This window comes from Anser cygnoides, chromosome 2 (assembly GCF_040182565.1).
Source record: "Anser cygnoides isolate HZ-2024a breed goose chromosome 2, Taihu_goose_T2T_genome, whole genome shotgun sequence".
Classification (NCBI taxonomy): Eukaryota; Metazoa; Chordata; class Aves; order Anseriformes; family Anatidae; genus Anser; species Anser cygnoides.
In genome coordinates this window covers 162,610,993-162,625,835 of record NC_089874.1, presented here as the reverse complement: position 1 = coordinate 162,625,835, position 14,843 = coordinate 162,610,993, and the positions used below count along the sequence as shown (strand labels likewise).

At 56.5% G+C, this 14,843-nt stretch overlaps 3 protein-coding genes across 3 annotated transcripts; all 3 read left to right on the top strand.

Annotated features, from left to right (window-relative positions):
- The first annotated feature begins 4,186 nt into the window (after nt 1–4,186).
- LOC136789823 (feather beta keratin-like) lies at nt 4,187–4,856 on the top strand. Its single transcript, XM_066990829.1, has one exon. The coding sequence runs from the start codon at nt 4,226–4,228 to the stop codon at nt 4,544–4,546; it is 321 nt and encodes a 106-aa protein (XP_066846930.1). The 5' UTR covers nt 4,187–4,225; the 3' UTR covers nt 4,547–4,856.
- Nucleotides 4,857–9,117: 4,261 nt separating this feature from the next.
- On the top strand, nt 9,118–9,688 carry LOC136789824 (feather beta keratin-like). The gene has a single exon (XM_066990830.1). The coding sequence runs from the start codon at nt 9,157–9,159 to the stop codon at nt 9,475–9,477; it is 321 nt and encodes a 106-aa protein (XP_066846931.1). The 5' UTR covers nt 9,118–9,156; the 3' UTR covers nt 9,478–9,688.
- A 4,119-nt stretch (nt 9,689–13,807) lies between these two features.
- LOC136789822 (feather beta keratin-like) lies at nt 13,808–14,444 on the top strand. Its single transcript, XM_066990828.1, has 2 exons — nt 13,808–13,846; nt 14,070–14,444. Exon 2 carries the CDS (start codon nt 14,090–14,092, stop codon nt 14,408–14,410), a length of 321 nt encoding a protein of 106 aa, XP_066846929.1. The 5' UTR covers nt 13,808–13,846; nt 14,070–14,089; the 3' UTR covers nt 14,411–14,444.
- The last annotated feature ends 399 nt before the right edge of the window (nt 14,445–14,843 follow it).

The window sequence follows — 14,843 nt, the reverse complement described above, 5'->3', positions numbered from 1 at the left end:
CCTCCGAATGTGCACCTTCCACTTGACGCTCCCTCTTTTTCATGTTTTCCTCAATAAAATCCGCCTGCATCCCACATCCTCAGATGCCTCCTCTTCCTTTCTTCTCCCAACGCTCTTCCAGCTTCACCCGACAAAAAGAACAAAAAGCAGGGCTCAAGTGGCCATCAGGGCCCATGCCTGGTGGTGTTCAAGAAGCGTTTGGACAACGCTCTTACATAGATCCTTGTCACTAAAATGGAAAGACATGATGGGCCACTCAGCACACAATGAATTGCCTGCATGGTCACATACCAAGAGTTGCGGTCAACAGCTCGGTGCTCACGTGGAGACCAGGGAGGAGTGGTGTCCCTCTGGGGCCTCTAGTGAGGCCAGGATGATTTAACAGAGTTGTCCGTCACACGGACACCACACATATGGTGCGAGACTCCTCGTGGATTGAGGATACACCTTTGTGCCATCGCTGACCCACTGCGTCTTCAGCTCCACAACCACGGCTATTTCTCTCAAGGCATGAACCAGAGAAGCAAGGAAGTGGGCTATTCCGTGATGTTTGGAAACATGGCCGACTTACATTCTACCATTCTCCCATTTCTTTCCTTGACTTGCACTGTCTCGTATGTCTGGTTCTCTCTGCTACTATGACGTGCTCACAAGCCAAACGCCACCAGGGATCAACTCCCTCCCTGCTGCTCCCATCACAGGGCTGGAAGATTTCCGTGCTCCGAGAAAATTTACCGCGCACAACGATGACGTTGTTGGTCACCCTACGTGCATCCAAGACCCCCCGGGGATGTGCCACTTGCTGCTCCTTCATTTCCATGCGCTTTCCTCAATAAAGTTCTCAAGCATGCCAGCCTGACGCTCCTCCTCTTCCCTTCTTCTCCCAGCGCCTTTCCCACTTCCCTCAGTACAAAGGCAAAACTCGAGAGGTCATCGGGGCACGTCGAAAAGGGCCACTACACCTTCCAGCACGTCACGCAAGACCTACACTTGACCAAACAAAGGCTTGGCCACGCTAAGGCTCTTCTGCACATGCCCTCTGAAACAATCTCTCCGTGTCAGCAGCACACACTCGACTGCTTTCTCACCCAGCAGCATTCTCCCGCATTGACAACAGATGCAGTCACAGAGTCCTTTCAGTTTGGAAGTAACCTCTGGAGACCATGTGCTGCAAGCACCCTGCTCAAGCAGAGTCAGCTACAGCAGGCTGTCCAGGACCATGTGCAGTTGGGCTTCTCAGATCTCCAAGCATGGAAATCCAAAACCTCTGCTTGAGGTCCACTGCTTGACCACCCTCACAGGGGAAAAGGCTTTCCTTCTCTTCCAAGACAACTGCATCTCTTCTCTGTGGCGTCCACTCACCTTTGTCCTGGCAGCAGGCAGTAACTGAAAATAGTCTGGTTCCCTTGTCTTCATTCCCGCCCATCCGGGATTTAGAACAAGGAGGAGATTCAGCCTGAGCAGCCTTCTCTGCGGGTTGAAAACGCCCAGCTCTCTCACCTTCTCCTCATATTGAAGAGGCTCCAGGCCCTTCAGCATCTTGGTAGCCCTGCACTGGAATTGCTCCAGCATGTCCGCTTCCATCTTCCACTGGGACGCCTCAAACTGGACAAAGGACTCCACAAGGGGCCTCACCGGCGATGAAGAGAGATGACGGAGCGCCTTTCTCATCGTGCTGGCAACGCTCTTCCCCATGCCCTCCTGGAGCCTGGTGGCCTCTTTTGCCGCAAGGCTGCATTGCTGACTCATCGTCAGCTTGCTCTCCAACAGCAACACAAGGTCCTGCTTGGCAAAGCTGCCTGCCACTCTGTCGGACAACACCATGTCCTGCTCCCCGGCGTTAGTCCTCCCCAGAGGCAGGAATTTGCTTTGCCCCTTCGGCAACTTCATGATGTTGGTCTCTGCCCAGTTCTCCAGCCTCTGCACATCATTCTGAATGGTGCCACGTTCATCACGTGCATCAGACGCTCCTCCCCGTCTCGGGTCATCTGCAGAATTCCTGCGGGGTCACTTCGTCCCATCACCCACCTCACTAATGAGGATATGATGGCCACAAGATAGAGCACAGGAAGTTCCGCACCAACACGAGAAAGAACTACTTCACAGTGAGGGTGACGGAGCTGCCCAGGGAGGTTGTGCGCTCTCCTTCTCTGGAGATATTCAAGGCCCGTCTGGATGCCTACCTGGGCAGCCTGCTCTAAGGAACCTGCTTTGGCAGGGGGGTTGGACCTGATGATCTTTCGAGGTCCCTTCCAACACCTTCAATTGTCTCATTCTGGGATTCTGCGATATTGAACATTGGTGGCCTCACTGCCAAGCCCTAGCCTACACCGCTAGGGCCTTGCCTCCAACACCGCTCTGTGCCACTTAGCACAAGCCTCTGCACCCAAGCAATCAGCCACTTCTCATCCCACCTCACTGTCTCTTTATCTAACCCATACTTTGTCCGCTTCTCTAGGAGCTTGTCACGGGAGCAAGCGTCAAAGAAAGCCCTTACTAAAAGCTTTACTAAAGTTGAGCAGCAGCCACTGCTCTCCCCTCATCCACCAAGCTGGTCACCTCAATTTAGAAGACGCTGAGGAGGCTCACGCGTGACTTTCCCTCTCTAAATCCCTGCTGACTACTCCCCATCACATTCTGGTTCTCCGTCTGCTCGACAACGCTTTCCGGGAGGATTTCCTTTAGAACCTTCCCAGCGACTGATGTCAGGCCTACCAGCCTCTGGTTTCCCACACCTTCCTTCTTCACCTTCTTGAACACAGGAGCGCGGCGAGTCTCTTCCAGTCTTCAGGAGCCTCTCCCACTCACCAGGACCTTTCAAAGATAATTAGTAGTGGCCTCGCAAGGACACCACACAGCTCCCTCAGCATTTGTGGCTGCAACCCAGCAGGCCTCACGGAACAAGGCACACCCAGTTGCACAGCCCCCCTTCCTACCTTGATTCATCTTCCTCAGCAACAAGCGCTACTCACCTCAGCAGCAAGCCAAAACCACCTCAGCCCAACGGGGACAGGCCTTGCCACTCGTCAGCCATGCCCGGGACCACCCAGCCAGGAGGGGCTCACGGCTGCTGCCCTGAGCACCATGCATGCCTCCAATTCCCCGCTACAGGGTCCAAACCCTGCGTCTGAACATCAAAGCCTAGGCAGGGAAAGGGCCTCACCCTTGGGCGCTCAGTGCTGAATAAGACCCCAAAAGCTCTGCCTAAGTCTCCCTGCCAAACCATTCCCCCTCAGCTCAGGGCTCTCAAGCTTTCAACGAGGCCTGAAAGGACAACGTCCTGCTGTCGCAAACAGCTCTCCTCTGCCTGATCAAACTACCACCCACCAAGCTGCCGCAAGAAGAAAACACGCAGCCTCCCTTCTCTCACACAGGACCTTCCAAGCACAAAGGCCACCAAGCCACCGACCGATGCAGCAAACCCAAAGGGAAAGACGAGGAATAAACACAGGCGTAGGGAATGGGCACGAAGGCAGGGAGGGGGCGAGTGCGATGCCAGTGCCAGCGCCTCGCGCCCAGCACATCTGGGAAGCCCACACCAGCCTGCATTATGGCGACGCCAGCAAATAGGGCCCCCTCCTCACAACAATGCAGCCGCAAACCGCACCGCACGAGTGACACGCCATGACCTCACTTCGTGACACCCCACCTCTCTCATGCTTTGGCCGCGTCTGCCGACTGTCCTCAAACGCACTCTCCATGCAAATCCATCCAAAGAGCCGCTCTCACTTAAAAGCTGCCGCCAAGGCCACAGAGACACATCCTAAACAGGAGAAAAGCACACGAGAACGTTGTGGGAAGGACAACACGCCCCACCTCATTACTTGCCAGGCTTTAGCATGTAAGAGCAGCTCACGCCAAATGCTGTCATGCGCAAAGGCTCTCTCGCCCCGCGGGCACTCACGGACCAGCATAAAAGCCGGCCCTGCGACTCGCACCCTCACACAATCCTCCCGACGCCTTCTCCCCTGCGCCCAACAAGGTGAGCCTGAACCCCGCTCCCCTCCTTCGCCTGCCCCACCAGGCCTAGCTCTCCACACGCCCTTTCCCCCTTAGCCTCAGCAGCCCTTCTCCCTCCCCACCGCCATGCTCCCCACAACCCCAGGCCTCCCCACACTCTTGGCCTCCCCCAGCACCACTCCTCACGCCCCCAACACCTTCCGCGTTCCCAACACCCTCCACCTTCCCAACACCCTCTCTTCCAGGGACCCTCCGCACCACAGACATGTCCTGCTACGACATCTGCCGCCCCTGCGGACCCACCCCGCTGGCTAACAGCTGCAACGAGCCCTGTGTCAGGCAGTGCGAGGATTCCCGCGTCGTCATCCAGCCTCCTGCCGTGCTGGTCACCCTGCCAGGACCCATCCTCAGCTCCTTCCCCCAGAACACCGCCGTTGGATCCTCCGCATCAGCTGCCGTGGGCAGCAACCTCAGCGCCCAGGGAGTGCCCATCTCCTCCGGGGGATTCGGAGGCTTTGGCCTTGGAGGCTTTGGCTTTGGAGGCCTGGGCTGCATCAACGGCGGAAGAGCCTGCTACCCCTGCTAAGGACCCACGCCAACACCCCTGACAGAAGCCTCCAACACCGTGCAACACAGCTCTCGCACTGAGGACGCACCTCTGCGCTCTTCATGGCATGCGGGCTCGCCAGCCGCGGCTCATCATTCCATGGCACAACAAAGCAAGCAAGCAAGGAAGGGGCCAGCCCATGCTGTCAGGACACATGGCCAACATACCTCCTTCTTTCTTCCTCTTTCTCCTTTCCATAGCACCACCTTCTACGGCTGCTACTCTCTGCTGCAATGCCTTGCTCACTAGCACAATCTCTCCAGAGACCTTCTGGGGCTGCTCCCACCACACGGTAGCGAGACCTTGGGGCTCTGGGAAAATCTGCTCTACGCAAGGGACATAGGCTGGTGGTCGCCCTCCAGGCACCTCCGAATGTGCACCTTCCACTTGACGCTCCCTCTTTTTCATGTTTTCCTCAATAAAATCCGCCTGCATCCCACATCCTCAGATGCCTCCTCTTCCTTTCTTCTCCCAACGCTCTTCCAGCTTCACCCGACAAAAAGAACAAAAAGCAGGGCTCAAGTGGCCATCAGGGCCCATGCCTGGTGGTGTTCAAGAAGCGTTTGGACAACGCTCTTACATAGATCCTTGTCACTAAAATGGAAAGACATGATGGGCCACTCAGCACACAATGAATTGCCTGCATGGTCACATACCAAGAGTTGCGGTCAACAGCTCGGTGCTCACGTGGAGACCAGGGAGGAGTGGTGTCCCTCTGGGGCCTCTAGTGAGGCCAGGATGATTTAACAGAGTTGTCCGTCACACGGACACCACACATATGGTGCGAGACTCCTCGTGGATTGAGGATACACCTTTGTGCCATCGCTGACCCACTGCGTCTTCAGCTCCACAACCACGGCTATTTCTCTCAAGGCATGAACCAGAGAAGCAAGGAAGTGGGCTATTCCGTGATGTTTGGAAACATGGCCGACTTACATTCTACCATTCTCCCATTTCTTTCCTTGACTTGCACTGTCTCGTATGTCTGGTTCTCTCTGCTACTATGACGTGCTCACAAGCCAAACGCCACCAGGGATCAACTCCCTCCCTGCTGCTCCCATCACAGGGCTGGAAGATTTCTGTGCTCCGAGAAAATTTACCGCGCACAACGATGACGTTGTTGGTCACCCTACGTGCATCCAAGACCCCCCGGGGATGTGCCACTTGCTGCTCCTTCATTTCCATGCGCTTTCCTCAATAAAGTTCTCAAGCATGCCAGCCTGACGCTCCTCCTCTTCCCTTCTTCTCCCAGCGCCTTTCCCACTTCCCTCAGTACAAAGGCAAAACTCGAGAGGTCATCGGGGCACGTCGAAAAGGGCCACCACACCTTCCAGCACGTCACGCAAGACCTACACTTGACCAAACAAAGGCTTGGCCACGCTAAGGCGCTTCTGCACATGCCCTCTGAAACAATCTCTCCGTGTCAGCAGCACACACTCGACTGCTTTCTCACCCAGCAGCATTCTCCCGCATTGACAACAGATGCAGTCACAGAATCCTTTCAGTTTGGAAGTAACCTCTGGAGACCATGTGCTGCAAGCACCCTGCTCAAGCAGAGTCAGCTACAGCAGGCTGTCCAGGACCATGTGCAGTTGGGCTTCTCAGATCTCCAAGCATGGAAATCCAAAACCTCTGCTTGAGGTCCACTGCTTGACCACGCTCACAGGGGAAAAGGCTTTCCTTCTCTTCCAAGACAACTGCATCTCTTCTCTGTGGCGTCCACTCACCTTTGTCCTGGCAGCAGGCAGTAACTGAAAGTAGTCTGGTTCCCTTGTCTTCATTCCCGCCCATCCGGGATTTAGAACAAGGAGGAGATTCAGCCTGAGCAGCCTTCTCTGCGGGTTGAAAACGCCCAGCTCTCTCACCTTCTCCTCATATTGAAGAGGCTCCAGGCCCTTCAGCATCTTGGTAGCCCTGCACTGGAATTGCTCCAGCATGTCCGCTTCCATCTTCCACTGGGACGCCTCAAACTGGACAAAGGACTCCACAAGGGGCCTCACCGGCGATGAAGAGAGATGACGGAGCGCCTTTCTCATCGTGCTGGCAACGCTCTTCCCCATGCCCTCCTGGAGCCTGGTGGCCTCTTTTGCCGCAAGGCTGCATTGCTGACTCATCGTCAGCTTGCTCTCCAACAGCAACACAAGGTCCTGCTTGGCAAAGCTGCCTGCCACTCTGTCGGACAACACCATGTCCTGCTCCCCGGCGTTAGTCCTCCCCAGAGGCAGGAATTTGCTTTGCCCCTTCGGCAACTTCATGATGTTGGTCTCTGCCCAGTTCTCCAGCCTCTGCACATCATTCTGAATGGTGCCACGTTCATCACGTGCATCAGACGCTCCTCCCCGTCTCGGGTCATCTGCAGAATTCCTGCGGGGTCACTTCGTCCCATCACCCACCTCACTAATGAGGATATGATGGCCACAAGATAGAGCACAGGAAGTTCCGCACCAACACGAGAAAGAACTACTTCACAGTGAGGGTGACGGAGCTGCCCAGGGAGGTTGTGCGCTCTCCTTCTCTGGAGATATTCAAGGCCCGTCTGGATGCCTACCTGGGCAGCCTGCTCTAAGGAACCTGCTTTGGCAGGGGGGTTGGACCTGATGATCTTTCGAGGTCCCTTCCAACACCTTCAATTGTCTCATTCTGGGATTCTGCGATATTGAACATTGGTGGCCTCACTGCCAAGCCCTAGCCTACACCGCTAGGGCCTTGCCTCCAACACCGCTCTGTGCCACTTAGCACAAGCCTCTGCACCCAAGCAATCAGCCACTTCTCATCCCACCTCACTGTCTCTTTATCTAACCCATACTTTGTCCGCTTCTCTAGGAGCTTGTCACGGGAGCAAGCGTCAAAGAAAGCCCTTACTAAAAGCTTTACTAAAGTTGAGCAGCAGCCACTGCTCTCCCCTCATCCACCAAGCTGGTCACCTCAATTTAGAAGACGCTGAGGAGGCTCACGCGTGACTTTCCCTCTCTAAATCCCTGCTGACTACTCCCCATCACATTCTGGTTCTCCGTCTGCTCGACAACGCTTTCCGGGAGGATTTCCTTTAGAACCTTCCCAGCGACTGATGTCAGGCCTACCAGCCTCTGGTTTCCCACACCTTCCTTCTTCACCTTCTTGAACACAGGAGCGCGGCGAGTCTCTTCCAGTCTTCAGGAGCCTCTCCCACTCACCAGGACCTTTCAAAGATAATTAGTAGTGGCCTCGCAAGGACACCACACAGCTCCCTCAGCATTTGTGGCTGCAACCCAGCAGGCCTCACGGAACAAGGCACACCCAGTTGCACAGCCCCCCTTCCTACCTTGATTCATCTTCCTCAGCAACAAGCGCTACTCACCTCAGCAGCAAGCCAAAACCACCTCAGCCCAACGGGGACAGGCCTTGCCACTCGTCAGCCATGCCCGGGACCACCCAGCCAGGAGGGGCTCACGGCTGCTGCCCTGAGCACCATGCATGCCTCCAATTCCCCGCTACAGGGTCCAAACCCTGCGTCTGAACATCAAAGCCTAGGCAGGGAAAGGGCCTCACCCTTGGGCGCTCAGTGCTGAATAAGACCCCAAAAGCTCTGCCTAAGTCTCCCTGCCAAACCATTCCCCCTCAGCTCAGGGCTCTCAAGCTTTCAACGAGGCCTGAAAGGACAACGTCCTGCTGTCGCAAACAGCTCTCCTCTGCCTGATCAAACTACCACCCGCCAAGCTGCCGCAAGAAGAAAACACGCAGCCTCCCTTCTCTCACACAGGACCTTCCAAGCACAAAGGCCACCAAGCCACCGACCGATGCAGCAAACCCAAAGGGAAAGACGAGGAATAAACACAGGCGTAGGGAATGGGCACGAAGGCAGGGAGGGGGCGAGTGCGATGCCAGTGCCAGCGCCTCGCGCCCAGCACATCTGGGAAGCCCACACCAGCCTGCATTATGGCGACGCCAGCAAATAGGGCCCCCTCCTCACAACAATGCAGCCGCAAACCGCACCGCACGAGTGACACGCCATGACCTCACTTCGTGACACCCCACCTCTCTCATGCTTTGGCCGCGTCTGCCGACTGTCCTCAAACGCACTCTCCATGCAAATCCATCCAAAGAGCCGCTCTCACTTAAAAGCTGCCGCCAAGGCCACAGAGACACATCCTAAACAGGAGAAAAGCACACGAGAACGTTGTGGGAAGGACAACACGCCCCACCTCATTACTTGCCAGGCTTTAGCATGTAAGAGCAGCTCACGCCAAATGCTGTCATGCGCAAAGGCTCTCTCGCCCCGCGGGCACTCACGGACCAGCATAAAAGCCGGCCCTGCGACTCGCACCCTCACACAATCCTCCCGACGCCTTCTCCCCTGCGCCCAACAAGGTGAGCCTGAACCCCGCTCCCCTCCTTCGCCTGCCCCACCAGGCCTAGCTCTCCACACGCCCTTTCCCCCTTAGCCTCAGCAGCCCTTCTCCCTCCCCACCGCCATGCTCCCCACAACCCCAGGCCTCCCCACACTCTTGGCCTCCCCCAGCACCACTCCTCACGCCCCCAACACCTCCGCGTTCCCAACACCCTCCACCTTCCCAACACCCTCTCTTCCAGGGACCCTCCGCACCACAGACATGTCCTGCTACGACATCTGCCGCCCCTGCGGACCCACCCCGCTGGCTAACAGCTGCAACGAGCCCTGTGTCAGGCAGTGCGAGGATTCCCGCGTCGTCATCCAGCCTCCTGCCGTGCTGGTCACCCTGCCAGGACCCATCCTCAGCTCCTTCCCCCAGAACACCGCCGTTGGATCCTCCGCATCAGCTGCCGTGGGCAGCAACCTCAGCGCCCAGGGAGTGCCCATCTCCTCCGGGGGATTCGGAGGCTTTGGCCTTGGAGGCTTTGGCTTTGGAGGCCTGGGCTGCATCAACGGCGGAAGAGCCTGCTACCCCTGCTAAGGACCCACGCCAACACCCCTGACAGAAGCCTCCAACACCGTGCAACACAGCTCTCGCACTGAGGACGCACCTCTGCGCTCTTCATGGCATGCGGGCTCGCCAGCCGCGGCTCATCATTCCATGGCACAACAAAGCAAGCAAGCAAGGAAGGGGCCAGCCCATGCTGTCAGGACACATGGCCAACATACCTCCTTCTTTCTTCCTCTTTCTCCTTTCCATAGCACCACCTTCTACGGCTGCTACTCTCTGCTGCAATGCCTTGCTCACTAGCACAATCTCTCCAGAGACCTTCTGGGGCTGCTCCCACCACACGGTAGCAAGACCTTGGGGCTCTGGGAAAATCTGCTCTACGCAAGGGACATAGGCTGGTGGTCGCCCTCCAGGCACCTCCGAATGTGCACCTTCCACTTGACGCTCCCTCTTTTTCATGTTTTCCTCAATAAAATCCGCCTGCATCCCACATCCTCAGATGCCTCCTCTTCCTTTCTTCTCCCAACGCTCTTCCAGCTTCACCCGACAAAAAGAACAAAAAGCAGGGCTCAAGTGGCCATCAGGGCCCATGCCTGGTGGTGTTCAAGAAGCGTTTGGACAACGCTCTTACATAGATCCTTGTCACTAAAATGGAAAGACATGATGGGCCACTCAGCACACAATGAATTGCCTGCATGGTCACATACCAAGAGTTGCGGTCAACAGCTCGGTGCTCACGTGGAGACCAGGGAGGAGTGGTGTCCCTCTGGGGCCTCTAGTGAGGCCAGGATGATTTAACAGAGTTGTCCGTCACACGGACACCACACATATGGTGCGAGACTCCTCGTGGATTGAGGATACACCTTTGTGCCATCGCTGACCCACTGCGTCTTCAGCTCCACAACCACGGCTATTTCTCTCAAGGCATGAACCAGAGAAGCAAGGAAGTGGGCTATTCCGTGATGTTTGGAAACATGGCCGACTTACATTCTACCATTCTCCCATTTCTTTCCTTGACTTGCACTGTCTCGTATGTCTGGTTCTCTCTGCTACTATGACGTGCTCACAAGCCAAACGCCACCAGGGATCAACTCCCTCCCTGCTGCTCCCATCACAGGGCTGGAAGATTTCCGTGCTCCGAGAAAATTTACCGCGCACAACGATGACGTTGTTGGTCACCCTACGTGCATCCAAGACCCCCCGGGGATGTGCCACTTGCTGCTCCTTCATTTCCATGCGCTTTCCTCAATAAAGTTCTCAAGCATGCCAGCCTGACGCTCCTCCTCTTCCCTTCTTCTCCCAGCGCCTTTCCCACTTCCCTCAGTACAAAGGCAAAACTCGAGAGGTCATCGGGGCACGTCGAAAAGGGCCACCACACCTTCCAGCACGTCACGCAAGACCTACACTTGACCAAACAAAGGCTTGGCCACGCTAAGGCGCTTCTGCACATGCCCTCTGAAACAATCTCTCCGTGTCAGCAGCACACACTCGACTGCTTTCTCACCCAGCAGCATTCTCCCGCATTGACAACAGATGCAGTCACAGAGTCCTTTCAGTTTGGAAGTAACCTCTGGAGACCATGTGCTGCAAGCACCCTGCTCAAGCAGAGTCAGCTACAGCAGGCTGTCCAGGACCATGTGCAGTTGGGCTTCTCAGATCTCCAAGCATGGAAATCCAAAACCTCTGCTTGAGGTCCACTGCTTGACCACCCTCACAGGGGAAAAGGCTTTCCTTCTCTTCCAAGACAACTGCATCTCTTCTCTGTGGCGTCCACTCACCTTTGTCCTGGCAGCAGGCAGTAACTGAAAATAGTCTGGTTCCCTTGTCTTCATTCCCGCCCATCCGGGATTTAGAACAAGGAGGAGATTCAGCCTGAGCAGCCTTCTCTGCGGGTTGAAAACGCCCAGCTCTCTCACCTTCTCCTCATATTGAAGAGGCTCCAGGCCCTTCAGCATCTTGGTAGCCCTGCACTGGAATTGCTCCAGCATGTCCGCTTCCATCTTCCACTGGGACGCCTCAAACTGGACAAAGGACTCCACAAGGGGCCTCACCGGCGATGAAGAGAGATGACGGAGCGCCTTTCTCATCGTGCTGGCAACGCTCTTCCCCATGCCCTCCTGGAGCCTGGTGGCCTCTTTTGCCGCAAGGCTGCATTGCTGACTCATCGTCAGCTTGCTCTCCAACAGCAACACAAGGTCCTGCTTGGCAAAGCTGCCTGCCACTCTGTCGGACAACACCATGTCCTGCTCCCCGGCGTTAGTCCTCCCCAGAGGCAGGAATTTGCTTTGCCCCTTCGGCAACTTCATGATGTTGGTCTCTGCCCAGTTCTCCAGCCTCTGCACATCATTCTGAATGGTGCCACGTTCATCACGTGCATCAGACGCTCCTCCCCGTCTCGGGTCATCTGCAGAATTCCTGCGGGGTCACTTCGTCCCATCACCCACCTCACTAATGAGGATATGATGGCCACAAGATAGAGCACAGGAAGTTCCGCACCAACACGAGAAAGAACTACTTCACAGTGAGGGTGACGGAGCTGCCCAGGGAGGTTGTGCGCTCTCCTTCTCTGGAGATATTCAAGGCCCGTCTGGATGCCTACCTGGGCAGCCTGCTCTAAGGAACCTGCTTTGGCAGGGGGGTTGGACCTGATGATCTTTCGAGGTCCCTTCCAACACCTTCAATTGTCTCATTCTGGGATTCTGCGATATTGAACATTGGTGGCCTCACTGCCAAGCCCTAGCCTACACCGCTAGGGCCTTGCCTCCAACACCGCTCTGTGCCACTTAGCACAAGCCTCTGCACCCAAGCAATCAGCCACTTCTCATCCCACCTCACTGTCTCTTTATCTAACCCATACTTTGTCCGCTTCTCTAGGAGCTTGTCACGGGAGCAAGCGTCAAAGAAAGCCCTTACTAAAAGCTTTACTAAAGTTGAGCAGCAGCCACTGCTCTCCCCTCATCCACCAAGCTGGTCACCTCCATTTAGAAGACGCTGAGGAGGCTCACGTGTGACTTTCCCTCTCTAAATCCCTGCTGACTACTCCCCATCACATTCTGGTTCTCCGTCTGCTCGACAACGCTTTCCGGGAGGATTTCCTTTAGAACCTTCCCAGCGACTGATGTCAGGCCTACCAGCCTCTGGTTTCCCACACCTTCCTTCTTCACCTTCTTGAACACAGGAGCGCGGCGAGTCTCTTCCAGTCTTCAGGAGCCTCTCCCACTCACCAGGACCTTTCAAAGATAATTAGTAGTGGCCTCGCAAGGACACCACACAGCTCCCTCAGCATTTGTGGCTGCAACCCAGCAGGCCTCACGGAACAAGGCACACCCAGTTGCACAGCCCCCCTTCCTACCTTGATTCATCTTCCTCAGCAACAAGCGCTACTCACCTCAGCAGCAAGCCAAAACCACCTCAGCCCAACGGGGACAGGCCTTGCCACTCGTCAGCCATGCCCGGGACCACCCAGCCAGGAGGGGCTCACGGCTGCTGCCCTGAGCACCATGCATGCCTCCAATTCCCCGCTACAGGGTCCAAACCCTGCGTCTGAACATCAAAGCCTAGGCAGGGAAAGGGCCTCACCCTTGGGCGCTCAGTGCTGAATAAGACCCCAAAAGCTCTGCCTAAGTCTCCCTGCCAAACCATTCCCCCTCAGCTCAGGGCTCTCAAGCTTTCAACGAGGCCTGAAAGGACAACGTCCTGCTGTCGCAAACAGCTCTCCTCTGCCTGATCAAACTACCACCCGCCAAGCTGCCGCAAGAAGAAAACACGCAGCCTCCCTTCTCTCACACAGGACCTTCCAAGCACAAAGGCCACCAAGCCACCGACCGATGCAGCAAACCCAAAGGGAAAGACGAGGAATAAACACAGGCGTAGGGAATGGGCACGAAGGCAGGGAGGGGGCGAGTGCGATGCCAGTGCCAGCGCCTCGCGCCCAGCACATCTGGGAAGCCCACACCAGCCTGCATTATGGCGACGCCAGCAAATAGGGCCCCCTCCTCACAACAATGCAGCCGCAAACCGCACCGCACGAGTGACATGCCATGACCTCACTTCATAACAACCCACCTCTCTCATGCTTTGGCCGCGTCTGCCGACTGTCCTCAAACGCACTCTCCATGGAAATCCATCCAAAGAGCCGCTCTCGCATTAAAAGCTGCCGCCAAGGCCACAGAGACACATCCTAAACAGGAGAAAAGCACACAAGAACGTAGTGTGAAGGACAACACGCCCCACCTCATTACTTGCCAGGCTTTAGCATGTAAGAGCAGCTCACGCCAAATGCTGTCATGCGCAAAGGCTCTCTCACCCCACGGGCACTCACGGACCAGCATAAAAGCCGGCCCTGCGACTCGTACCCTCACACAATCCTCCCGACGCCTTCTCCCCTGCGCCCAACAAGGTGAGCCTGAACCCCGCTCCCCTCCTTCGCCTGCCCCACCAGGCCTAGCTCTCCACACGCCCTTTCCCCCTTAGCCTCAGCAGCCCTTCTCCCTCCCCACCGCCATGCTCCCCACAACCCCAGGCCTCCCCACTCTCTTGGCCTCCCCCAGCACCACTCCTCATGCCCCCAACACCCTCCGCCTCCCCAACACCCTCCACATTCCCAACACCCTCTCTTCCAGGGACCCTCCACACCACAGACATGTCCTGCTACGACATCTGCCGCCCCTGCGGACCCACCCCGCTGGCTAACAGCTGCAACGAGCCCTGTGTCAGGCAGTGCGAGGATTCCCGCGTCGTCATCCAGCCTCCTGCCGTGCTGGTCACCCTGCCAGGACCCATCCTCAGCTCCTTCCCCCAGAACACCGCCGTTGGATCCTCCGCATCAGCTGCCGTGGGCAGCAACCTCAGCGCCCAGGGAGTGCCCATCTCCTCCGGGGGATTCGGAGGCTTTGGCCTTGGAGGCTTTGGCTTTGGAGGCCTGGGCTGCATCAACGGCGGAAGAGCCTGCTACCCCTGCTAAGGACCCACGCCAACACCCCTGACAGAAGCCTCCAACACCGGGCAACACAGCTCTCGCACTGAGGACGCACCTCTGCGCTCTTCATGGCATGCGGGCTCGCCAGCCGCGGCTCATCATTCCATGGCACAACAAAGCAAGCAAGCAAGGAAGGGGCCAGCCCATGCTGTCAGGACACATGGCCAACATACCTCCTTCTTTCTTCCTCTTTCTCCTTTCCATAGCACCACCTTCTACGGCTGCTACTCTCTGCTGCAATGCCTTGCTCACTAGCACAATCTCTCCAGAGACCTTCTGGGGCTGCTCCCACCACACGGTAGCAAGACCTTGGGGCTCTGGGAAAATCTGCTCTACGCAAGGGACATAGGCTGGTGGTCGCCCTCCAGGCACCTCCGAATGTGCACCTTCCACTTGACGCTCCCTCTTTTTCATGTTT

Bases quoted from the DNA above. Each gene is read 5' to 3' on its own strand.
- LOC136789822 (XM_066990828.1), top strand. From the start codon at position 14,090: ATGTCCTGCTACGACATCTGCCGCCCCTGCGGACCCACCCCGCTGGCT.
- LOC136789823 (XM_066990829.1), top strand. From the start codon at position 4,226: ATGTCCTGCTACGACATCTGCCGCCCCTGCGGACCCACCCCGCTGGCT.
- LOC136789824 (XM_066990830.1), top strand. From the start codon at position 9,157: ATGTCCTGCTACGACATCTGCCGCCCCTGCGGACCCACCCCGCTGGCT.